This window comes from Mastigoproctus giganteus, chromosome 13 (assembly GCF_048544385.1).
Source record: "Mastigoproctus giganteus isolate SK-2022 chromosome 13, ASM4854438v1, whole genome shotgun sequence".
Classification (NCBI taxonomy): domain Eukaryota; kingdom Metazoa; phylum Arthropoda; class Arachnida; order Uropygi; family Thelyphonidae; genus Mastigoproctus; species Mastigoproctus giganteus.
Window position 1 is genome coordinate 102,018,361 of NC_143587.1, and position 27,088 is coordinate 102,045,448.

At 35.5% G+C, this 27,088-nt stretch overlaps 1 protein-coding gene across 1 annotated transcript in view; it reads right to left on the reverse strand.

The window, feature by feature from the left end:
• The window catches only part of LOC150076311 (toll-interacting protein-like), a 121,209-nt gene that overhangs the window by 53,961 nt on the left and 40,160 nt on the right, over positions 1–27,088 (reverse strand). Inside the window, exons 5-7 of the mRNA XM_090387317.1 lie at positions 19,095–19,247; positions 9,503–9,596; positions 2,664–2,785 (exon numbers count right to left, since the gene is read on the reverse strand). Coding sequence (XP_090243443.1) covers positions 2,664–2,785; positions 9,503–9,596; positions 19,095–19,247 — 369 coding nt within the window. The remainder of the gene's footprint in view (positions 1–2,663; positions 2,786–9,502; positions 9,597–19,094; positions 19,248–27,088) is intronic.

The window sequence follows — 27,088 nt, forward strand, 5'->3', positions numbered from 1 at the left end:
CAGTCATCGCAATATGTGGATGTAATTGGGCGTACTGTCGTGAAGAAGCAAGCACCTTTTCATAGATTTCCATGCCCCTTTTTCCTTGATGGCTTCACAAAGTTGCCCTATGATGTTGCTGTAGTAGGTACCAGTGAAAGTGGTACCCTTTTTCTAGGAAGTCAATTAAGATGCCTTCTGCATCCAAAAAAAAACTGATGTCATCACCTTGCCAGCTGATGGAGCAACACAGAACTTCCTGGGAGGTGGAGAACATAGATGCTTCCACATTACACTGTTTTTTAGTCTCTGGTTTAAAGTGATGAACCCATCCATGACCAGAATTGTGGATTTCTCACAAAGCATGTTCAAGTTGGTGATGCACATTCATTCGCAGCATGCTTTTTAATCATCTGTCAACATTCATGGGACCTATAAAGCACTGACCTTTCTCATCATCAACGATTGTCATGACTGAATTGACACCGTCAATTAAAATTTATAACACCTCCTGTGAGGACATTCCTTTCAAAGACATGCATTTTTTCACCACCACCCGTAGGTTTTTCTCCCATTTCAAAAATTACCTGCAAAAAAAAAAAAAAAAAAAAAAAGTTGGGTCTATTAAACTTAGATTTGGTACAGATGTACAAGAGGATGTATTAAATGCTAAAAAAATACTGCATAATCATTAATTAAAGAAGGTTAGAATATGAACTTTTTGAATGTTGCCCCCACCATACAGGCTCAAAGCCTCATTTTAAGAAAGATGTAGATCTCTTGGAATGGGTATAGAGAAGGGTAACAAAATTAGTCAAAAACAAAGAGGTACTCAACACAAAATACTTCGGTTCTGTAAACTGCAGTGCTAGAAAGTAAGCACTCATGAGCTGACTGAAGCATTTAAGGATTGAGTAAAACTGATGACAGTATTATTGCTCTTTCTCAGCCAACCTACATGAACAAACTTAAATTTGAAAAATTAACTGCAAGACAGATGTGTGCAAATTTGCTTTCAGCCAGAAAGTAATTAATTGTTAGAGTTGTTGTTGTTGTTTTTTGGTTTTTAGGAGCATTAGCAACTAAGGCCATATTGCTCCAGGATATGCGGTGGTCATTCCTTAACCTTTCCGCATCCTCCGTATTTGGTGATGATGGGCTCGAACCCCGGTCTAATCAAGAAGCATGTGCTACGCACTGCTGCTCCTTCCCACCTGGCTACGGAGGCGCCAACTGTTAGAGTAAACTACCATCTGGTGTTGTGGAAGTGGGTGGTCTGATTTTGGCTTACAAATATCAGACAAAAATACAAAAGCCAAAATTGAAGAAATCTTTTGGAATTTACATCCAGAGGCTGAATAAAATAAATGATACATAGACGGAGAGGATATTACTGATTCAAAAAAAAAATAAATAAAATAAAATAAAATAATGAAAAGTCGGTCTTTAATCATAATTTTAAAAAAATTATTTTTTTTAAAAATTATGGTTTGATTTTTGATAAAATAATTTCACTCTAATGCTGGGTAATCAAACAAGACTATATTTAAAAGTGTTTATGTACAAAGTTTATGTTTATAACACTTAAAACTGATTACAGGAAGCTCATATACACTTAAGTAACTCACTTCTGGAAGTGATTAATACAACCACCTAGTTTAAGAAGAAATTAGTGTTCATCTCTTGACATATCCTTAAAATGGATATGCTAAGAGATTAGCTAAAAGGAATTTTCTTGGTTTCATAAATTAAATTTTTCTTGTGATCTTTTAAAACTGAAATTCAAGACATTCTTTAAAATCATTGCTCATTATTTTTGGATGAATTCAATTTTTTTTTTTTTTTTTTTCATTATGAAAATTTTTTTCTGTGATAAAATTTTCCAAAAATCAACAATATAAAACATTTCATTTACTACAAAATCCTTTAGATCATTTTACACATATATACCACTACCACTGAGGGTAGTGAAGAATGAAAAAGACCTTGGGGTAATTGTGCAGTCAGATATGAAGTTCTCCGAGCACTGTATACAGAATACTGTATACATAATATACAGAAACTTTGCCAGAAGTGATCTGGAGACAATTATCCTTGTATAAAGCAATAGTTAGGCCACATCTTGAATACTGCATACAGGTTTTAAACCCTCATTTTAGGGGATGTGGATCTTTTGGAACACATGCAGAGAAGAGCAATGAGATTAGTGATGGGAACAAAAGGGTGCTCATATCAAGAAAGGCTTCAATTCTGAAAAATGCAGAATCTGGAGACTAGGCAAGTGCAAGGATATCTGATTAAGAAAGCTCACTGCTGATGCTATCTTTCCTCTTGCTCAGACTACACACAAGGGGGTATAAATTCAAACTGAGGACAGATGGCTGCAAGATAGTTGTGCAGAAATTTGCCTTCAGCCAGCAGATAATTGATTGTTGGAACAAACTTCCATCTAGTGTTAAAGAATTGGGTGGTGTGAATACAACACTAATGCTATATAAAAATAATACATAAAAAGTGAAATATTTTTGTTTTAAATGAATGCAGGATAAAAAATAAAGTAAAAAAAAAAAAAAAATATATATATATATATATATATATAGGGTTTATATGCATGACAATTAGGAGGGAAAAAAAAGCAAAATTTTGTTCATTTAATTTTGTTTAACAATTCATTTTCTTCTTACTTGTTTAATATCGTTCTCTGAGATCTGAACAGAAGGCTGTGGTGGTAGAGCTTGTGAATGATAAACAGGTTGTCCCTGATAAACGGGCTGTGCTGGCATAACATTCGGCTGCATTCCAATAACTGAAAAAAATATATATATACCACAGATTTAACACAACAGAAATATTTGTGATAGTGTTAAAGATATATATCACGGATGACCAAGCATAGTAACTCTGAGGGCAGCACAAGATAATCTTTGAAGGCTTGAGAGCTGAATTTCTTTAAAAACAACATCTAATTTTAATTTAATAAATTTTATTAAATAAAATTCAAGCACAAAAATTTACTTCTCAGATAATCATTTAAAAATCATGATTAACACAGCCTCATTTTAATTACATTTAAAATGCTCATTAATAAATAAAGTGTCATATTATAAAAATACTCTTAATGAAAATTGCATCTGCAAGAAAGGCAAGCACTTTCACAATTGAACACACTATTCTCATTTAGGGTTGATTAAACAATGTTTAAAAAAGTATGGTAAGTTAAGATGTTTTGGAAGTGAAATTGTGTGTGCCTTTCTAAATAGTGAAACTGAGAATAAAGACACGATTATTTAGGTGAATTTTTAGTATTTTCCTAAGACAAGCCAGAACTATCTATATGTTTCTGCAGGCATAAAAGTTAAAAAGGTGTATGAATTTCTTGGAAAACGAACATGGTATTAAAATTATTAGACATTTGGTTACTAATTACAATTCACAAGTTTTTATTTTTTATTTTATTTTATTGTATTTCATGCTAATATAAGTATTATTTTGAAACATGAATTTTTTTCCAGTCCATATTTCTCTGAGAGCTGCAGTTCAAGTGTTGAAAAGCCATGGTTTTGTCATGTGTGTGTGTGTGTGTGTGTGTGCGCGTGCGTGCGCACGAGCTTGCATGCTGTTTGGTTTTTAGGAGCATTAGCAACTAAAGCCATATTGCTCCGGGGATATGCGGTGGTCATTCCCTGATCTTTCTGCATTCTCCGTATTTGGTCACGGGCTCGAGCTTGCTTGCATGCATGAGCGTACACGTACACACACACACACACACACACACACACACACACACACACACACACACACAAATGAAACATACCTCATATACGAGACATACATACATATATAAGATTTTAGCCTAATTGTAGAATTTACTTGTTTCATGGTAAATACTGTTTCTCTTCATATAATAGTTCCATAGACATTCCTATGTTTATCTAACTGTAATTCACATTTTTTTGCTATTGAATTATTGAAATACACTAGTTTTCTCTTCCCTTAAACATGATTCCATTCTTTAAAGTGTATAGCACAGCTGTTTACAAATATTTCTCACTTGCTTGTTTTTCTTCTTCTCTTGTAGTCAGTAGTACCACTTTAAGCACTCTAAAGATGTGTGCTATTCATCTACTGTGATAGTATCCATGATTGTGCACATACACACACATCATTACAAAAATTTTCACCACATTTGTGAAGTTTTATGGTCAAGTACTCTTAACATTCTATTATTAGAAGCTTATAGCACAACTATCACCAACTGGGAGACAGAGGTCTGCATCCAGACCACCAATAATTTTTCACAGAATGCAAATCATCTAAGTCAATAATTTGTACATTAAGCAACTATTTTATTTTTACATTTTTTGTAAGTTTCTTTAATATATTTGACAACAAAAATCCATCACAACTACAGAAATAGAATATGGAAAGAGGAAATGGGTAGTTGCTCATTTTAACTTACTGAACTCACAATTAAATTATACACTTGGTGGGGTTGAATTAAAAACAGATATGAAGTTTTTTGAGCAGTGCAAGCAGGCAGCAAGCTTCTTGAAATGGGTCCAAAGACAAGCATTTTAGGTGTATTTCACCTAAAACCAGTCAATATTCTTTTCATGTTTGGATGACTGTCATGAGGAAGCTGCTTGGTGTCCTCATTTGCCAGCCAACTTGAAAGCTTACATTCATCAAAAATCTCTAGTTCCATCTATTGTCTTTACTGGAGAAGGGGGCTAGTTAAGTTTGTCTGAGAGGAGCCCCAAAATCCATGTAAAACTCAGAAGAGGAGCTTTTTGGTCATCTATTTAGACTCCATATCATCTTCCACTCTCTCCAGGAAGTGCCTCTGTTCCCATATTAATATATGGTTATATTGGATGGCTGCCCCGATGAACTTCCCAAACATACAAGAAAACCCCCCCAACCCTCAACTACATCCAAATTCCAAAACAAGCCCCCTTCTATCCACATTGACCTCTGGTCAGTGTGGTATCAGACGAGAATAAATAACATTAGTCTTCTCCAGTGGCGAAGTGTTGCTTATTGGAAGGTGCAATATCAGGGCAACTCATGAAGGCATTCACAATACGAGATGTATAAAACAATGCCATTTCACCTACTTTGGTGGTTTACTACGAACTAAAATGATGCTATGCACTAGCTAGTTCAATTACCAAAATGTTTATATTGTTTTATATTTTTTTAATATAAAAATAATTTCTATATTTAAAAAACATTAATTGGTAAAACGTCATTATAATAATACACTGTGTATTCTTTATCACTTACTTCTTATACGGGAAAGCTTTTTAGGAAACATCTTAAGTGGGAAAATACATTACACAATATAAAGAGTTGAAATTGGGAATTAAGTAACTAAACCTAGTACAAGGGAAAACTTCTTATTACGAGTTCTACTGTATATTTATGCAAAAATATATACATAATAAAATGTAAATATATTGGTATTAATTCTTGTCTTCATAACTCTTAACAAGTGCCTGTAATTCAACTTTAGGATTTCATACTCAGTATTTAATTTATATATAATTTTCTGAAAACCCCAAACACAAAAAGGTATCAAAACCTGTAGTACTTAGTACTGTGCATGGGTGGGTGGAAGGAGATGGGGAGGGAGAGGATGTCAGAAACTTTGCTCTGGTGACTAAACATGAGTATAAATCAAAATCAACCTTAAAATTTCAGATTATTTTTAGTGCTTTAAAAGTCAACTTATATGCCAGAATATATATAGCATATACAGGGTGATTCACTAACAATGCAACAAACTTCCAGGAGGTGTAGGGGGCACAAAGACGAATCGGAATCACATAGCATTGCAGGGTCTGAAATGCCTTCGTCATGCGGTAGAGGACGTTGAACGGGAGGTCACGTGAACAACAATCCCGCTGGAAGTCGGCATTTGTGAACCGGTTCCCGAGGCAGTAGGATGGACGAGTATTCAAACGTTGAACTGGCCGACATGCACCTGGCGTATGGAGCTGCGGACTGTAATGGGCGCGCCGCTCTGCACTTGTACCAGGAACGTTTCCCGCACAGGTGTGCTCTTCATCACACGATTTTCGCAAGTGTGCACAGAAGGTTACGTGAGACTGGTTGTTTCACGAGAGGTACCATGAATCGAGAGCGAACGACGAGGACGCCAGACAATGAGGAGAATGTCCTACGTCTTGCAGAAGGCAATCTGAGTACGAGTACGAGTACTCAAGCGACAGGCCAATGATTGGGTATTTCCCAATCCACTGTATGGAGGATACTGTCAACAAACCAAATGAGTTCATACCATCTGCAACACGTCCAATCATTGGAGCCTGCAGATTATCCACTCTGGAGGAATTTTGCTACTTGGTTTCTTCAACAGAGTGCGGCAGACAGCGCATTTGTTGCATCCGTATTGTTCACGGATGAGGCAAGTTTCACAAGAGAGGGAACCTTCAATCAACATAACGCCCATTTGTGGGCTTTGGAGAACCCCCCATGGTACGTGAACATGTGCAACTCAACGCCGTTTCTCTGTCAATGTTTGGGCCGGCATTGTTGGAGACCACCTCATTGGACCGTGCCTTCTGCCCCCTCGTCTGGACAGTAGGGCATACCTGATCTTTCTACAGCAAGTCTTGCCCGAACTTATTGAAGAAGCACATGTTCCTCAGTCGTTGCACCACTCAATGTGGTTCCAGCATGATGGGGCTCCCTCACATTACACCAATGACATCCGCCAACACCTGAACGTTACATTTGGACAGCATTGGATAGGTCGTGGTTGTCCGGTTCATTGGCCTGCTAGATCGCCGGACTTTATCATGCCTGGACTTCTGCTGGAGTCAAATGAAGACATTGGTGTACGAGACCCCTGTTGATTCAGTTGAAGACCTCGTTGCTCGCATCTCTGTAGCTGCCGGGGAGATTCGAGACATGCCAGGAATCTTCCAGAACGTTAGGGATTCCATGCGGCGGTGCTGTGAAGCCTGTGTGACTGCTTCTGGTCGAACTTTCGAACACCTTTTGTAGCATGGCTTTTTGCCAATGTAAAATTTGTCATTAAAATGATTTCTGTTACACTAACGAGTTGCTGTTTCTGTTCTTTTTCTTTGCTTCTTTGTTCACGCGACCTCCCGCATGACAAAGGCATTTCAGACCCTGCAATGCTATGTGATTCCGATTCATCTTTGTGCCCCCTACACTTCCTGCAAGTTTGTCGCACTGGTAGTGAATCACCTTGTATACAAATTAATTTTACTTTGTTTTAAAAAATGCAAAATTAACTTATGGGAGATAATCTAATATTAGTTTTTGTTTTATTTTGTTGAAACTTTTAACATACACTGGTTCTCAGTTTCTGTAAACACAAAATGACATTCATTTAAATGGTATTTCATAACAAACAAGATCCAAAGAGAGAAGAAAGTTGTCAGTTTCCTGCAGTTTCAACAATAATACTCAAATGCAGCGTTGGAGGCAAATTGCTTGGAATAGTTCATGCCGTAGTCCCATGGTATATTTGTATTATAAATAAAAATAAATACTGTAGTCTATTGTTTTGCTCTTTACAGCATGCTGACATTGTCATCAGTCAGCCTCTAAGACAGAGAGAGAGAAAAAAAAAAAAAAAGACACTGTAAAGGCCAAAGGTTAACTTAAAAAAAAAAAAAGTCATCCATTGCTATTGAGTAATTTATGGGAAGAAATGACATGGATAAGAATCAATGCACCATAATAAAGAGTAAAATGATTTGAAACGTATTAGCATTAGCAATAGTAGAGGCATATGATGCAAGAAAGCAAGCTTATGCAGCATCAGCAAAAAAAAAAAAAAAAAACACCCCACTCCCATTTCACCCCTCCGTTCGTTCGAAATACCTGTCCAGCTGAGCCTTAAATTTATTTAGGCTATCAACTTCCACAACAAGGGATGGAAGTCTGTTCCACCAACCAACTACCCGCTGGCTAAAGGCAAATTTCCGCCCTCTCAGGTGATTATTCTGAGCAAGAATCCCATCAGCATTGAGCATGCTCAAACCATTCAAGGCTTTATACACTTCTATCAGATCACCTCACCGGTGCCTAGTCTCCAGACACTGTAATTTGCAAAACTTAAGCCTTTCTTCATAAGAGCAACCCTTTGTTCCATTCACTAGTTGCCCTTCTCTGTACTCATTCCAGCAGCTCTACATCCTTCTTGAAATGAGGCCTCCAGACCTGTACAGTATACTCAAGGTGTGGCCTGACCATCGCCTTATACAAGGGAATAATCACCTCCTTATCCCTGCTAGAAAATTTCTTGTATATCATTGACAAGACACCATGAGCTACTCTTGCAGTCCGTCTGCACTGCTCAGAGAACTTCATATCTGCCTACACAATTACCCCCAGGTCCTTTTCATTCTCTACCACTGTCAGTGTAGCACCACAGAGTTGATACGTTGCTCTGGGGTTACTGTTTCCCCATACATAGTACTTTACATTTGTCAATGTTAAATTTATTTTGCCACCTCTCAGCCCATCTGCTCAACCTTTTCAGATCCTGTTGCAGCAGCAGCAGCATAGCATCAGTAGTGGTCCTTAACAACACTGCCAACCTTTGTATCGTCTGCAAACTTAGACATTAAGCTTGATATACCATCATCAATATCATTTATAAATACAGAAAACAATAATGAACCCAACACTGAACCCTGAGGGACTCCACTAATAACATTAGTCCACAATGAGCAGTGACCATTGATTACCACTCTGTCTTCTACCCCTCAACCATCCCTTTATCCATAGCAGCAATTTGCCTCCAATGCCACACTGCTCCAATTTGTGCAACAGAATCTAAAGCCTTTCTAAGATCCAAATATATAATTTCAAAGTTATTCCCTGCATCCAGTTCTTTTGTGACTGCATCATAGTATCCAATGAAATTGATCAGGCAAGACTTTCCCTTAACAAAACCATGCTGTGTCTAAGCTATAACTGAAGTCTTGTCTAGATGATCCTGCAGTGCTTCTTTAATCAGTGCCTCCATTAATTTTTCTGGAACAGAAGTTAAACTCACAGGTCTATAATTACTTGTGTCAGCCTTTGATCCTCCTTTGTGAATTAGGGTCACATTTGCACATCTCCAGTCTATGGGTACCTCCCCTGAGTCCAAAGAAGCTCTCATAATTGTGGCTAAGTGTTTGCTTACTTCCTTTGCTGCCACCTTTAATATAACTGGATAGATCCCATCCACCCTGGGTGCCTTTTTTATGTTTATCCTCAACAATTTCTCCTCCACTTTCCTCTCAGTTATTACAAAATCATCTAGCTCACTGCCAGAGTTTACTTCACCTCTGGCATTCCCCTTCCTGAATAACTCCTCATGTGTGAATGGAGATGCAAAATACTTGTGACTGCATTTATTAATGCAGTCACGTGTATTAATGCATTTCTTTTCTGAATGTGACAGTCACATTATGAAATCAATGTTTCAAAATTAAATGATACAATTCAGAGTCAGATATAACAAAGACATACAAACCTGGAGCATATTGTGGTAGTCCTGTGGGAATAACACCATAATAGGCAGAAGAAGGTAAAACCATTACTGGTTGTCTATATAACGGTACCTCATTCTGAAAATTAAACATTGGTATTCATTTTATACAATATATCATTAAAAATATTAAGTGTTGAGTCATTATTCATTATTTCATGACTAATATTTATTATTAGTTTCAGACACATGAATTCAATACTTATCAATAGATATAATTACAACTTTCCTATGTTTCAGAAAACTTACAATATCTATTATACAAATAATAATAATAATAATAAATTCTACTCTGAAGCCAAGCAAAATCAGCTTGGTAATTTTGCTTGGCTTCAGAGTAGAATTTAATTTTTAACGGTATAATACTTTCTTACTTACTCCATGGTGCTCAGGCCATGAGGGTCCTCAACATCCTTGACAGCTAAATTCCAGAACTCTATTACGTGCAAGCTCTCGCCAGTTCACCTGTTCTCTGAAAACTACACTATCTTTTTTTATACCATCCTCTCATAACAGGTCTGGTTGACCAGCTTTCCTTTTCCCAGTTGGGATTCCTGTCATCAGTACAGATACTATGTCCAGCCCATCTCAATTTTGTAATCTTTATGATTTGAATTATACTTTCCCTACTGTAGTTCTCCTTTAGTTCATTGTTATGTAGCCTTCTCCATTCTTCAGTGATTCCACCTTGTTTTGGTCCAAAGATTGTTCTTAGAATTATATTTTTGAATAATTGTAATCTGTTCTCTGATTGTTTTGGGCCAGTTTTACATCCATAGATTACAGTAGGTAGTATTATGATTCTTGACAGCTAAATTCCAGAACTACTTGTTTTGAAGTTAGGATTTTTCTGAACCACATAAAAGCATATATTTTCACTCTGAATCCTAAAATTAATTTCTTCTGCAATATTACTGTAATTACTCAGAATGCTTCCCAAGCACTTAAAGCTTGACACTTTTTCAACTGTTTGACGCTTTCTCAACTGTTGATGTTGGTCATTATTCTTATTTCTACTAAGTTTACGGTATTTTATTTTGTTGTTTATTTTTAGGCCAATGAGATTAGTTTCTTTTTCCAATACTATTAAATCAGCGATGAGGCTCTGTATATCATCACTGACCAGGCATATATTATTTACATATGCGAAGGCCTGGTGTAGTTCATTCATGCGTACTCCTTAAGCTGTCTCTTACACCTTTCTTATCACTTTTTCCAAAGTCAAATAAAGAGCAGAGGTCAAAGTGCATCACACTGTTTTAATCCTGTCATGATTTCAAAGGAGTCTGATATTTCATTTTGTATTTTAACTTTGTTTATTGATTCTGACATGCATATTTTTGTTATGGTGACTAGTTTCTTGGGGATTACAAATATTAACACTGTATTCCAGAGTACATCACTTCTAATATTATCATATGCTTTACTGAAGTCGATAAAGAGCATGCGCATGTCATGGTCATATTCATATTTTTTCTCCACGAGTTGTCCGACTGTAAAGACCTGATCAGTTGTACAGCGGTTTTCCTTAAAACAACATTGATAATTCCCTAATGTTTTTTTTGTGCAGGAAGTTAGCTTCCATAGTGTAATATTTGACAGAATTTTGTATGAAGTGTTTAAAAGAGAAATCCCTCTAGAGTTATTACAGTCTGCTCTAGATCCTTTCTTGTGAATGAGACATATGCTTTCTTTCAGATAATTGTTCTTTTCTCCAGATTTGTGTTATTAGGTTGTGAATGGGTTTTATGCAAGTTTTGACCTCTTACCTTAAGTTCAGTAGATATTATTGCTTCTGGGTGCTTTGTTTTTCAGTTTGAGGATGCTGAATTTTACTTCTTTTAGTGTGGGTTTCCGATCTTATCCTCTTCTTCCATTTTTACATTCAATAGTTCAATGAAATCTTCCTTGCATCTTTTAAGGACCTCATCTTTGGATGTTAGGAGGTTTTGGTTCTTGTCTTAGACAGGGATGTATGTTGGTTGGTAACTACTCTTCCACTGGTTTATTCCCTTATAAAACTGCCTTATATTTTTGTCTTTGTGGTTGTTTTCTGTGTTTACTATTTGGTTTTTCTGGAATTGTCTTTTCTTCTTTCTAAGGTTTAGTTTATTTGCAACACTGTTTGTACTGTTCATAATTCTTGTGGTTGGGATTCCTTTGCCATTCTAATCATTTGGATCTTGTTTCCTCCACCTTTTGTGCATATTCACCATCATACCATTCCTTACCCTTTGCCTTAGGTTCTAATCCTGAGTGTCTTTTGCCGATTCCAGGATAGCATCTTTTATGTATTTCCAAGTGCTATTAACATTGTTAAAATCATGTTTCTCTGTTTGACAAGTAACTTTTATTTTCTAGATTTCCTTGAAAGTTAAGCTTACTTTCATTGTCCTATGTCATTGATTTTTAGAGGAGCAGTTCTTTTTGTGTGGTCTGTTGTTGGCAGTTTTTTTTTTTTTTTTAGCTTTCCAATGACTGAAAAGTGGTCTGAATCAATATCAGCACCTCTGTATGACCTAATATCTGTGATTGTTGAATGTTTTCTTTTGTCAACTAAACAATTCAATTTGGTTAAATGTTTTTACCATCTGGTGACATCCATGTTTGATTAGGTATTTGTTTATGTGGGGACACTGCTTTTAATTATCATGTTTTTAATTATAAAATGATGCAAGTCTTGTGCCATTGTCATTAGACATTTCATGAAGGCTTTCTTTCCCGATGGCTGGCTTCCATGTCTTTTCTTCCAATTTGTGTTGCGGTCACCCAGGATGATTTTGCAATCATATTTTGGAAATTTATCATATAGTTCATCAAGATTTTGGTAGAATTTATCTTTCGTTTTCCCATTTGTCTTCCATTTGGGCGTGAACGTTGATTACAAAAAAAAAAAATTGAACCAGTTTCCTTTAATTTTTATACAGATATCTGTCAGAGATGAATTTCACCTTTAAAATATTTTCTAATAGTTTGTTGTTAACTAAAAAGTCTGTTGTAAATTCATGTTTATCTGTTATTATTATTATTGCCCATATATTAGAGCAAGGAAGCCTGAGGCTTATGCTGGGACAAAAAAAAAAAAATTCCCACATTACCCTGAGAGAGAGAGAGAGAGAGAGAGAGAGAGAGAGAGAGAGAGAGAGAGAGAGAGAGAGAGAGAGAGAGAGAGAGAGAGAGAGAGAGAGAGAGAGAGAGAAGTAGAAGGGAATGACCAAGAAAGCAAGAAAGAAAAGAATGATGATATCCAGCTCAGGACCCTGAGTTTGTCAAGCCCATACTCACCAGATGTGAGCCCTGGGGGGTCGATGTTCCTCCATAGAAACATTTGAAATGCTGGGTTTTCATGTAATCATTTCCTATCCATCTTGTTTCTTGGAGGACCATAATATCTGTTTTGTATTTATTTAAACAGCTCATTGACCAGGCTTTTGAGTGTGCCAAGTTCTTAACGACTTCTTACATTCCATGGCCCGAATTGTAGTCCTTTTTCCATAGCCAGGGTAATGCAATTAAAATTTGCATTTTGACTGTCAATAATTCTTCTAAACAAAGACCAACTCACAAATTCTGTTCAATATCAGAAAATTTTAAATCTTCATTATAAGACATTGATTTACTGGCCTAATCTATCTGTATACTTATTCATCATACTTATTGCAGACATTTGGCCTATAACTCACTCTTACTCTCATTTCTATTTTTCACTGCTTATGTCACACAAATCTGACTCAGCATAACACTGGCAACCCACAATCTATTCAAATTCTGCATCTCCAATGTCTGAGCAGCATCATGTTTCTGATATCCCTATAATGCATGCATTTGATGGCTAAACCAGTACTTTCAATTTGTTAAATTTATTTAACATGTTCCTGGCATCAGTGTATAATGACGTGTGTGTGTGTGTGTGTGCACACGCTGTAAGTATCCCTAAAAAAATCCATATATTTGATTGTTGCCTGAGGACCCCCCCCCCATTCAGCAGGTCTTATAATCCTCCACACTTTACTTTTTAGGCTGCTGCATGTCCCATATTCATTTTGCTATTCATCTCTCAATAGAGCAAGGCACCATGCTGCTGAGCCAGGTGCATTCAGACACGGTTTGTAAGACTTCCCTTCTCCCTGGCTTGCCATCTATTCATATCTTAACCATCTGAGGAACAAGTTCAAACATGCTGTACACGTGGATTTGCAATTATGGGATGCTCTGTTGAGCCACATTTTTGGATGTGATTCATAATCTCATGACATCCTCACTTTTTCATTCAAGCCCAACAAGTAGATCCATCAAACCATTAGATGTGTGGTCAGATTTCAGTGGCTATCAGAAATACATATAACATAACAGGCAGTAACTATACTTTCTCCCCATACATACACAAAAAATATAACACTGGTCTGCATAGATTTTGATGTCTACAAAAATTCAGAGTGTTTCTGGGTGTACTTTTAGTGCTAATTCTAAAAATCCAAACCATTACCTATCATATGCATCTTATACACATTCCATGTATACACGATATGCATAATACTTCCTTTGTGACTAAAATAATTTTCTAAAATTCGAAGCAGCAACTTGTCCTTAATGCCATACTGTTCCAACTTGTAACGTAGTCTTCCACATGCAACAGTATCAAAAGCTTTCCTAAAATCCAAGTATATGATATCAAAATTATTTTTTGCATCCAGTACCTTTGTGACCACATCATAGTATCCGATCAAATTGATCAGACAAGCCTTCCCCTTAAACAAACCCATGCTGTGTCTGAACTATAACTGCAATCTTGTCTAGATGATCCTGCAGTGCTTCTTTAACCAGTGACTCCATTATTTTCCTCAGAATAGACATAATACTTCCTTTGTGACTGACAGGTACAGACATGTCAAGACCTGAAAGTCAGGTAGTTATATAACTGTGAGCTGTTTCTTCTGCATTCAGTTGTTTTCTGGTGCAGTTGTGTAGTACCTGCTTCTAAGATGATTTTCATATTCTGTCTTTGGTATTTTTAAAATGACAATGGCAACTTATGGTGTGCTGAAACGAAAGGCAGGATATGACACTATTTATGAAAAATGTATAAGATGCATATTTTGGAATTAAATCAGGTGACAAGATAAAATTTTGCTCCCCCCCCCCATGAAGTATGCACTGAATTTGTGGAGGGCTTGCTATTGTGTAAATGTGGTAAAAAGAAAGCCATAACATTTTCCATTCCTGTAGTGAGAAAAGAGAACTTCGGGAACATACTGACAATTTCTACTTTGTTTTGCAAATGCAGCAGATAACACAAAAAACATGCAGGGCAAGGACAAGTGTACTTTCAGTGGTTGTTGTGGTGGTGTTTTCTGGAGCAAGGGCTACTTAGGCCATATTACATCCTTTCAGTGGTTATACAACATTACTTCAGCTATAAGGCCAGTAACCCATGGTCCCAATCTACTGATACCACCTCCACCAGTTTGTTCTTGTACACATTCAGTCATATCCCAAATCTGATATTTGTGATCTAGAGAAGTGGTTGCCAACCAGTGTGCCCTTGCACATTAGAATGCCATGACCCTTTTCAAGTATGCTGTGCAATTAAGAAAAACTCCATTGAATTAAATGGCAATCACTATCGATGAATATACATCTTTTAACTTCAAATGTGACAAACAAAAGATTGGGAACCACTGATATAGAAGATGATACAAACTATGACAAAGAAATTCACAATTGTGGACCACAGTTGTGAATTTCTATGATCTTGTGAGAGATTTAAATATACCCAAAGGGTCTGCAGAACTTTCAGGGTCAAGACTGAAATCCAAATTTCAAAATGTTTGTGCTTTCCCTCATACAAACATTGCGAAAAAAAATTGGTTCCCAATTTTCCGAAGAAGGTGCAATGATATATTACAAAACTATTCCTGCGGTTATGAACTTTTTGTAATTTTTCTATTAACCAAGAGAATGAAGGCTATTTACTGATTCATTAAAGTTCAAGCCTTAAAGGAGTTCTCCTTCACAACGGAAACAAATATACATCCATTCCTATAGCCCATGCAGCATACTTAAAATAAAACTATTAAAATGTTAAAACTTCTTTTGGAAAAAATTCAGTAAAATAATCTTGGTTTGCTACTCTGAGGAGATTTTAAAGTTACTGATCCATTACTCAGCCAACGACTTATTACACAAAAGTGCCTTGCATTCTATGCTCTTGTGAGTGAAATAGCTAAGCAAGAAATGACCATTAGGAAAGGAAACTGGAGCCACCAAGAGTCTCTGACAACAAGTTTAAAGAATATTAAAGATGAGCTACTAAGTAAATCAAAACAAGGTACTGGAATCTCCCTCTGCACATACAGTTAGGTTTAATGAAACTATTTTGTCTAGGCCTCAAATAAAGAAAGAAAGAAACTGTTTCAAGTATGTTTGCACCAAGTTAATTCCTATTATTTACACATGAAAAAAAAATCAAAGCAAGAATTTTTGTTGGAACTCAAATCCTCATGCTGCTGCCAGACTAAAAGGCAGCATGCAATTTTTTGGGAAAGTAAACACCCAGATTATGAGAAGGTCATGAGCGATTTCCTGGAGAAGTTAAGAAAACTAGGCTGCAATATGAATGTTAAGGGTGCATTTTTTTGTTCTCTCATCTGAACAATTTCCAGAAAATTTAGGTAATTTAAGTGAAGAGCAGGGGGGAAAATTCCATCAGTATACAAATGAAATGAGAAAAAAAAAAGTACTAAGGAGGATGCAATGTCAATACAATGGTCAACTACTGTTGTAATCTAAAAAGAGGAACAGCCACTGAAACTTGCTGTCTGAGGAAGTAAATAAAAGGCACAAGTTTTAACTTAATCAAACGTATAAGAAAATTTGTTTGTGGCATCTATGCTTGACAGGAGGATGAGCATTTAATACTTTTTTTTTTTTTTTAATCTCTTTTTGTATAAAAACCTATTTGTAAAATCTGTAAAAATGCAAACACTTTCACCCATATTTTTATTTGTAAAAAAAACCTGACATGATATAACAAATTTCAAGTAACTTCCAAAATTTCCATTACAAATGTAATTCAGATTATTAATTAGTAGTAAAATGTCAGAACACTTTTCTTAAAATGCAGACCAATGTAATTCTATGAATACCAAATAAAATTACTGAGTAAAAGACAACGCCTTGTGAATTGTGAGCTAAAACTGTTAGCTTAATGGATATTGAGTTGTGTCCTTCATACATTTTAGTTGGTTAAAACTGCTGTAAGTGGAAAGATGTTCCACAGTATCCAGCAGTTATCAATTGTTCTAAACCACAGATTAAATTGCATTGTATAAACATCTTCTTAAAAAGTAAGTCCATATTTAAATTGTAATGTTTAAAAGTCAGACACACTGTTATTGCCTATGCTATAACATGTTTTAAGTTGATTTAATTTCGTAATAAAATTCCAATTATTAGATAACTGTTCTTAATTAGTGCTATTCATAAATTCCAGTATTCATAGTCTCCAAATTGTATGAAAAAGGCATGTTTTGCTAAAAAAACAGAATTGTTGTTCTTACTCCATGACATGCATTCACTTAACATAAAATTTAAAATGGCTGCAAGCAGTGGCAGATCCAGAAAAAAAAATGACAGGAGGGGCACCATTTGTGCCTTGTTTGTGCACAAATGGTGCATTAGTTTGTGCCTTGTTTGTGCACAAACAAGGCACAAACTAATGCACAGAACAAAACAAATGACACTCAAATGTAATGTGACTGGCGGACATAGGCAAGCAGCTAAATTATGAATTACTTTGAAGTAAACAACATGCACGACCAAACTGCATGATGCCTCAAACTACAATGCCGATCATATCAGCATTGCCAACCACATAGCTGAGCCACAATGTAAAAATTGATAAAATCCTATCTTAACGATGAAAAAAAAAATATTTTTTTTTTTTTTTTTGTAGCTAAAGGGAATTTAAACGATTGGTGCATATTCTCCAAAAAACAACAGTGGGCACATGCCCTACCCTGAATCCACCTATGGCTGCAAGTAACCAAAAAGATCATTGCACATATGATCATAAAGAGTTTCACAGCAACTTAAAAAAGCATCTAACAACTGTTGCTAGTAACAGAATGCAAAAGGAGCATTCAGGTAGAAAATCAGAAGGAATAGAGAGTTTCTTGAGTGGAAAAAAAAAAAAACCTCACCAGAAATTAGGTTAAAGCCTAAAGTTTGTTTGAAGTTGTGAATAATGTTAGAAAATGTTTCAAAAACAGAAACTTAACGTAAGTTGCATTTTTTTTTTTTTTTTTTTGGAATGTCAGTACAATAAGCAATAATTTTTTTAGACTTTTCTTGACAACCTACAAAACCTTAAATTAGTTATTCTGAATAAAGAATGAATGAAATGAATAAAGCTCACCCATTTGATTTTCATGGTGAATGAAGATAATATAATCACTTATGAAGGACAGAATGACTGCTGATGTAAGCTCATTTTAATCCATGGTATAAAAAAATTAAATGGCAGAAGCAAGGAGTGAAATAATGGAAAAATAACTGTATAACTGTAATATTAAGGTTTTGAAAATTGACCAAGAAGAGTCTAAAAGAAAAAAAAAAAGAAAAATTGTACTGAAATTCTAAAATTTTTTTTTTTTTATGAAAACCCCAAACACGAAAGGTATCAAAACCTATAGTACTTAGTACCATGCATGGGTTAACTAATAATACTAATAATTCTAATAATACTGAAGGAAAAAAAAAAAAAAAAAAAAAAACAACTTACAAAGCTAAAGAAAAATAAATATTATAAATAAAAATCAAATATATAAAAAGTTTTATATATTTGACTTAATTTCTTTTTGTCTTAATTAAGAGATAATGATGATATACATTAATAAGATAACAGAATTTTGAAACCAGATATTTATGGGAACCAATTACATATATCTTTTGATGTGCTACTTTAAGTTGAGGGACAAGTGCAGTGTGGAATTAGCCTCACACTCAACCACAGGTTCCCAAACTTTCTTGGTTCATGGCACCCTTAATGTCTCAATTTTTTCACGGCACCCCTAGACAAAATAATTACCAAAATAATAATGTTGAAACTATGAACTACCTTGAGCTAGTAGTTCATGCGGTGTCCAACAGATGTCAAGTATCGCTGTATTTCCCTCGAAAACTTAAAATATCCTATGGCGCACAGTTTGGGAACCACTGTACTATCAATCCTGTTCTATTAGGATAATTTTACCCCAACTTCAGGGACTGCAATCATGTCTGCAAAAGAAAACTATTTTGTCCCATGGGCAATCTTATTTCCAATACTTGAACCATATTGTCAATCCCCCATCGTAGAGCAGGATTATCTAGTGTTTTAAATACAAGGCAGATTTCACCTACTATTATTATTGTTTGTTATTGTTTTAATAACAAACAATATTAGCCTACAAATTATATGGAGATTGTTTTTTTACTCAACAATTTATACTGATCCGTAAACTTAACTGTACAATCTGACAACATTTAAAATAAAAGAAATTAATATCCTGCTAAAATTAGGCTCCAACAGACTTACATTATATGATAAAATTAAGTTAATGGATCCTTCCTTGCCATCCCCCTGACGTCCATTTAAAGGAAACCATTCATCAACTGTTTCCCCTTGAAATACAGTTTCAGGAATAGTAATATTGGCCCATGCAATCTTTTCATCAGACATTAGAGCACGCTAAAAAATGAGAAAAAATAAATTTGAAAGCTAATATTAAGCATTACCATTAAGAACTAAAGATTTCCAATAACATAAGTTTCCATTTCTGCATTATTTGCCACTGTTAATACTAAATGCAAATATCAGAAATTACAAATTATACAGATTTATCAAATTAAATCAGAAATCTGATTCTTTGGTTTTCAAAAAAAAAAAAGTGATCAATTATTAACTTTTTGTATTGGTATTAGCATTATTATTAGTAGCAGCAAATAATGCAAGAAAGCTTATATGCTTACACTGTATCCGCAAAAAAAAAAAAACCTGTCCATCCCTTCCAATAGTGTTAGTTCCTCCTTGAATTTTTTTTTCAAACCATCCACTTGCATGACAACAGATAAAATTTGTGCCAGCAATCAACTACCCACTGGCTGCAGACAAATATTTGCATGTCTGTCCTGTAACCACCCTTCAAATTTAAATTTATGCCCCCTCTCATGACCACAGGAGCAAGAGGAAGGATGCTATCAACATTGAGTTTGCTCAATCCCTACAAAGCCTTCAACACCTCAAATCAGATCACCTTACTGGTGCTTGGTCTAGACACTGCAATTTGAAGAACTGAAGCCGATCTTGGTAAGAGCATACCAATGTCTGTTCTGACAGCTATACATTCCTCCTAAGGTGAGGCCCCAGACCTGTATGCAGTACTCCATATGTGGCCTCCTTACCACTGCCTTATAAAATGGCATAATGCCCCCCTTATGCCTGCTTGCAAAATTGCTGTATATCATTGACAAAACCCCCCATGAACTGTCTCCTAGATAACTGTTTACAGAACTTTATATCTGACTGCACAATTACCCTCAGGTCTTTTTCCATTTTCCAGTGTAATGTACCAACTGGTACATTACTCTGAGATTACTGCTACCCATATGTAGTAACTTCCATTTGTCACTGTTAAAACTTCAATTGCAATTTTTTGTCAGTCCACCTACATAATTTTTTTGATCCTGCTGCAGTAGCATACCTTGATTACTGTCATTAACCATCCTGGCAATCTCTGTATCATCTGCAAACTTAGACATTAAGCCTATTATACCTTCATCTGTATCATTAATGAATACAGAAAATAAAAATGGACCCAACGCTAAACCCTTGAAGATTCCACAAATAAATAACATGTGGGCCGTACTTATGAACAGGCACTAGCCTCAGGCCTCACCACAGAGGCAGGCCCCTCATGGAGGCTTCTGTAATCTCAAATTTTTTTTTTTTAAGTACAGGTAGTTCTTGACTTTACGAGTTAATTTGTTCCTAGCGCACACTCGTAAAGTGAAAACTCAAAGTGGAAATTAAATCAAATAGACACAATGTTAAAAATAGGGGTTATGTTCTCAACAATGAAATTAGTTAGCTAATTAGTTTATTTAAACAATGGTTGATTTATTTAAAGAAATTAAAACAGCCTGTAAATCAAGAAAATTATATTCATCAAGAAATTATTTATGATTTATAAATTTTAAAAGAATGTTTATTCTTCATCATCATCGACTAAATGCACACTCGTTGATCACTTATTACAGGCTCGGCACTCGTTGGTTTGTTGCACAAGGAGTAGTCTTCTTCAGAAATGCTTCAAGAGGCGTTTGTTTCCAAGATAATCTTCTATTTTCTTTATAAGTTTCAATAGATGCACAAGCATTTTTTAAAGGAATGCACAAATTGCAACTAACACAATTTGCACAGAGTAACAAGTTTACAAAGCTTATAAAAAAAAAAGGAATGAAGAGAAGATTCTGAAAATTTATTTATTGTTTTTTATACGATTGAAGATTTTAGTAAAGGGGAAACACATTTCACCATAATAACGCAAAAATCCACACAATTCCAGCTATCGGTATTTTCGCAAATGCAATAACATCGAGCTTATAATTGATTGCACTAACAGAAAAGCCCAATAAACTGGAAAGTGCAAATTGTTTTATGGTTGTGACCTCCAGAAATGTGCTTTAGAAAAAATGTCACAAAGGCGTTCAAAATTGAACATATGATAACGATGAAAGTGTAGTGCATTTTAGTGATTTGAATTGCTAACTAATACAATTTACACTATAAAAACGACCTTTTAGAGAGTTATATAGCGAAAATTTCAACTTCTGAGGTTTGGAACGAATTACCAAAAAACAATGTGTTATAGGGTTCACGTTGTATTTTCACGATACGATGGTGTCTCTGGAACGGATTAATATCGTAAAGCTGGGTACACTGTATTGTATAGCTACGCGCGTGGTTTGAAATGCAGTATTTATGAATGTTTAACATTAACCTTTTGCAATTAATGTTCATATTTTCGATTTTGTTGATACTTGATACTTTGAAAAAAAAAAACTCGTAAAGTGAGAACTGCCTGTAGTTTCCTTTTTTTTTTTAACACTCTGATCCAAACAGCACCCACTTGTGCCTACCATGTAAACAGACAAGTGAAATTTACTGAAAGTGTGGAAGACTCGTTTCTGTGAAACAACAGATGAATTTCCAAAATAAAGGAAAATCGTTATCTCCTAATTCTCTAATAAGGTGCTTACAGTAGAACGTAGGTTGACCACGGCATATTGCCAGTGTTTTGGGCCCTCACGGGTAGCACAACTGGTAGAATCACCATTCTCCTTACACCAGGTGGAAGAGATCTGAGTTGGAGTCACATTGATGATGTGAGGTATTTTTACAGGACTTTGTTACAACATGGCTGAGTTAGTCGGTGTCAGGTTAGGAGAGCATGGTTTTTTCTCTAGGAAACTCAGATTTTTCATCCAGAAAACAGATTTCAGAACATACAATATACACAGAGCAATATGGCCTTAGTCATTGATGCTCCTAAAATTCTACAAGTAGCACCAGGAATATTATTATTATCTGTTTATTCCACAAAAGGAACCACCCCGGGACAGCTAAGCACTAAGAGGGTGCTAATTACATAGCAGGGGACGAGGTGAACACAGACTCATCCCAAAATATTATATACACATTTCACATTTAATATACATTGGACCCCCGCTTTACAATTGGCTCACTATACAATCAAATCAATTTGTGATGGACTCTCCATTACAAAATACTGTTCACTATATGATATGTGGTAAGTGCCAGTCATTGTGATCACATTTGCAAATTGAATTTTAATTCTATTAAACACCAATTCTAATAAGAAAAAATAGGAGGAATATTATCCACAGGCTATAAAAGTAAAGATCACACATTTACACTTTATGTTACCAATTAACAAAATTAAATGATACATGAAAATTGGAAGAATATTTTCCATAGGGTAGCAAAATAAAAATAAATTTATGCTTATGACCATAGCTTAATTAATACGTACTGTAATATGTAAATTAATGTACTGTAATATGTACTAGTTGATATTTCTGTTCAATATTTTTTTTGGGGGGAGGGGAAGAGTTGTAAAATTTAAAACAGTAAAAAAGATTAACAATCAATAACAAAGAAACACAGCATGCACACAAATTACAACACGATACATGCAAGTGAGATACAGAGTAACAAGTTTACATAGTTTAAAAAATAGGAATTAGATAGTATGAATCAGAGTTGTAATACTCTGATATGTTCTACGTTGATAATAATATTAGTAAATTAATAAGAGGAGTTTACCTTAATATAGTACGTAGAACACTTCCGTATGATACCCTCCAGAAATTAAAACGGAAAAAATCGACAACTTGCCGGTACATTAAAGTAAAATATAAATAATTAAATAATCAATTTAACACAATTCAAAATCAATTTAAAACAATTAAAATTCAAATTAACGCAATTAAAAGAATCTAACGAAAATAAGTAAGGAAGGAAAATCGTTTTGAATATTTTCGTTAGATTCTTTTAATTGCGTTAATTTGAATTTTAATTGTTTTAAATTGATTTTGAATTGTGTTAAATTGATTATTTAATTATTTATATTTTACTTTAATGTACCGGTAAGTTGTCGATTTTTTCGTTTTTTCCGTTTTAATTTCTGGAGGGTATCATACGGAAGTGTTCTACGTATTATATTGAGGTAAACTCCTCTTATTAATTTACTAAAAAAATAGGAATGAAAAGAACATTCTGAAAATTTGTTTTTTTTATATGATTGAAGATTTCATGGAAGGGGAAACACATTTCATTATAATAATGTAAAAACCCCACAGAATTCCAGCTATCAGTATTATCGCAAATGCAATAAGAACAAGTTTACAAACAGTTTATAATAGATTGCACTAACAGAAAAGCCCAATAAACCAGAAACTGCAAATTGTTTTATTGCAGTGACCTCCAGAAACGTGCTCTAGAAAAATATCAAACACATTCAAAATTTATTCTTATAACCAAACATATGATAACTGCAAAAGTGTAGTGCATTTTAATGATTTGAATTTTTTTTTGAAATTAAAGCGGCTGATTCCAGTAACCAGTGATCATGTTAAACAATACCTACTTAATTCTCTTTGCAATGGGATGGGCTTACAATTGTCTCTGATCGGACCACATGGTCCTTCCTCTCAGCTAGGGCTCACAATACCAGTCAAAATCTTAATACTGGTATTTCAGTATTTTTTTAATTTATGAAACCAGGATACCAGTATTGCAAAAAAAACATTTTTCGCAATAAATTTTGTTGAAAATTAGACGCAATAAAGTAGGGAAAAAACAAGTAATTACTTGAATTCACGTTTTAAATCAAACGTTTATTACAATAATAAATATTCTAGCAAAAATTATTAAACAAACAGTTATTCTAAAAACATAAAAATAAGCATCCACACAACCTGTCCAAATAAAGTGAGCTTTTATGAAACTCAGTGTTATCGTTTAAACTGGATCTAATTTTGGTACATATTTAATTAGCGGCAGAAAACGTCCTTTTGGATTCTGTGCTGGTTGGTGCTTTGTACTGAGATAGTTCTAGACAAGTTGCAGTTTAACCCCCCCACCCACCTTATTCCCTCATCTTCAAAAAATCTTATTTCCTTTTTATCAAAAATAAAAAATATTTCCTTTGACTTTTTATGGCACTATATCAGTATTAATGAAAGAAAGGGACTGTCGGCTAAACTTGGTGAGGAAATCAAATCTAAGTAGTGGGGGGGACAATTTATTTATTAATTTTGAATTAATAAATAAATAAATGCAAGCATATGGCATCGAAATGAAAATAAGATACAATTTAATATTAAATGTAATATGCCTTTGCTAGCAAATAAACTTATCCCGCCAGTGCTATCACCAGTTTCGCTAATTTTTATTTCCCTATTATTATTAATAGGGAAATAAAAATTACAGTTGCTCAGAGCGGAACAGATACAAAAATAGATTGTGACAAGTTTAATAATAGGAAAATACAGCAAACCCCCGCTATTCCCGGGGGTTACGTTCCTGAGAAATGTCGCGAATACCGAAAACGCGAATACTGAGTTATGGCTCCCATAGTAATAAAGGGGTTCCGTTCCAAAGTATGAAATATATAAGAAAAACTAGTCTAAAATTTTGTATATGTATGTATTATATGTACCTTCATAATATGACTATGTACATAGACAGTACATAGTGAAATGCAAGCATATGGCATCGAAATGAAAATAAGATACAATTTAATATTAAATGTAATATGCCTTTGCTAGCAAATAAACTTATCCCGCCAGTGCTATCACCAGTTTCGCTAAAGTGTTGATAAAGGAATTTTGCCTTTTCACGAGTGATGAGTGAACTTAACGGAATTTTATTTTGAGTTCGGTCTTCTATCCACATGTTTAAAGCTTTTTCTATTTTTTCTAATTTAACATCACGAGTTACAGAGCAAATTTTTGAAGCAATTAGCACCTTTTTCACGGACACTACGGCGGATTTTTCCTTCCGATTTCTTGACTGATCGTACCGTTGACTCATTGATTTTATGTTTTGCCACTGAGGAGACACTTTTACCATTAGAAATTTTATCTAATAACTCAATTTTATTCGCTAATGTCATCACCTTTGATATTTTCACATTTCTCTTGTTATTCGTAGCCATATTTTTGTAGGGGTTAGAAAGAATTTGTCCACAATAAAGTCACTTTCTTCCGTTAACACACTCGAAAAAGTCCGTTTTACACTGCAAAACAGTAGTTTATCATTTTTGTAAGCAAATCAATTTATAAATTGATAAATTTATTCAATTTATAAGCATATAAATTAAAAGCAAACGACGAAACCTTCCATGACAAGCGCATAACACATACTGAACAAGGATTAGCGAGAAACATCCACGCTCGCGATTTTGTCACCCCTCTCCCCCCACCCACTGAGCGCTGTTTTTACCGGGAAAGATAATTTTAGCCACGCCCATGTTTTTTATGGGGGGAAATATTCACGGCGCTTTAAAATTCACATTTTTTAGGTTTCATTTTATATTACATCGGCGATCGCGAATACGCAAAACCGCGAATACAGATACCGCGAATAGCGGGGGTTTACTGTATACATATATTAGATACAAATAAAAGCTTTCGGTTGTTTAGACAACCTTCCTCAGTTAAACTGACAGTTAAGAATGGAGCATGATGGCGTGTACTGCCAACTTTGTGCGTGAAGTGCGTGATTGATTGTTGGATGTTGAAGCCTGTGGCTGTGATGTATGCGGATGTGGTCAGTGTTTGTCAATGGACAGGATTGCTGTTTCGGTGATAGGGTGGACTTGACATCCATTGTTCCTGTTCACTGAGGTATTGGAGAATTTGATGTTTAACGACACCAACGAGGCACGTCACAGTGGAGGAACTTATCCACAATCACGACATCGTGGTGTGGATCAATGTAGTGGTGGGTTGCCCAAATGTGTTCAGCAATAGCCGAGTGCTCCACATCCGCTAAGCGGATTGCTCTTTTCTGTTCGGAAAGGCGTTTTTTGAGCCGTCTCCCAGTTTCCCCAATGTAGCAGTTACGGCAAGAGATGCGGTAGACCAATCCGCTTTGTAGTAGGGTGGGGACAGGTGTTTTTACCTTAGAGATGAGGGATCGTAATTTTCTGCCTGGGAATTGCACGCATTTTATCCCATGTGATTTTAAGATTCTACAAACCTGTTGCGATAGGTTTGGGTAGTATGGGATAAAGGCACTCGGGGCTGAGTCATCACCCTGGATGTTTCTGTTGGTCGCTACGTGGCCGCATGTCTGTAGGTCACACCTGTCAAGGGTATTGATGGGATAGCCACACCTCGTAAGACCCACCTTGACTAGCAATTCCGGTGCACCTCTCATTTACAGAACTAGAGTGTCCAGGCACGAGTTAGCAAGTTCGTGCAGTGGCAAGAAGATGGCTACATACGTGTGCTGACCAGAAGTTGGTAAACTGGCCAGCACACAAGTTTACGATGGACAGTTGTCTTCAAGCGTGTGCCCTCGCGCCGGACAAGGGTGTCTAAGTATGGTATGGTGTTGTCCGACTCTAGCTCGATCGTGTATTTTATGAAAGGTGACAGAGAATTGAGGTGGTCTAAGATTCGGTCACTTGAATTGCTGGGGATAACCACGAACACATCGTCCACATAGCGACACCAAAAGGCGATGGGATCTGGTACATTTGTAAATGCACAACCCTCTAATTCCTCCATTGCAATGTTTGTCGTGATCGAACTAACCGGGGAACCTATGGCTGTGCCGTGTACTTGTTGGTAAATGGAGTCGTTAAACATGATTGCACTGCCTGTTAAGAACAGTCTGAGGGCGGTGGAAATATCGTCTGGTGTTAGTTTGGTTCTGCTGCCAATGGTTTTGTCATTATCTAAGAGTTGCTTTGCACACGTGATGGCAAGTTCTACTGG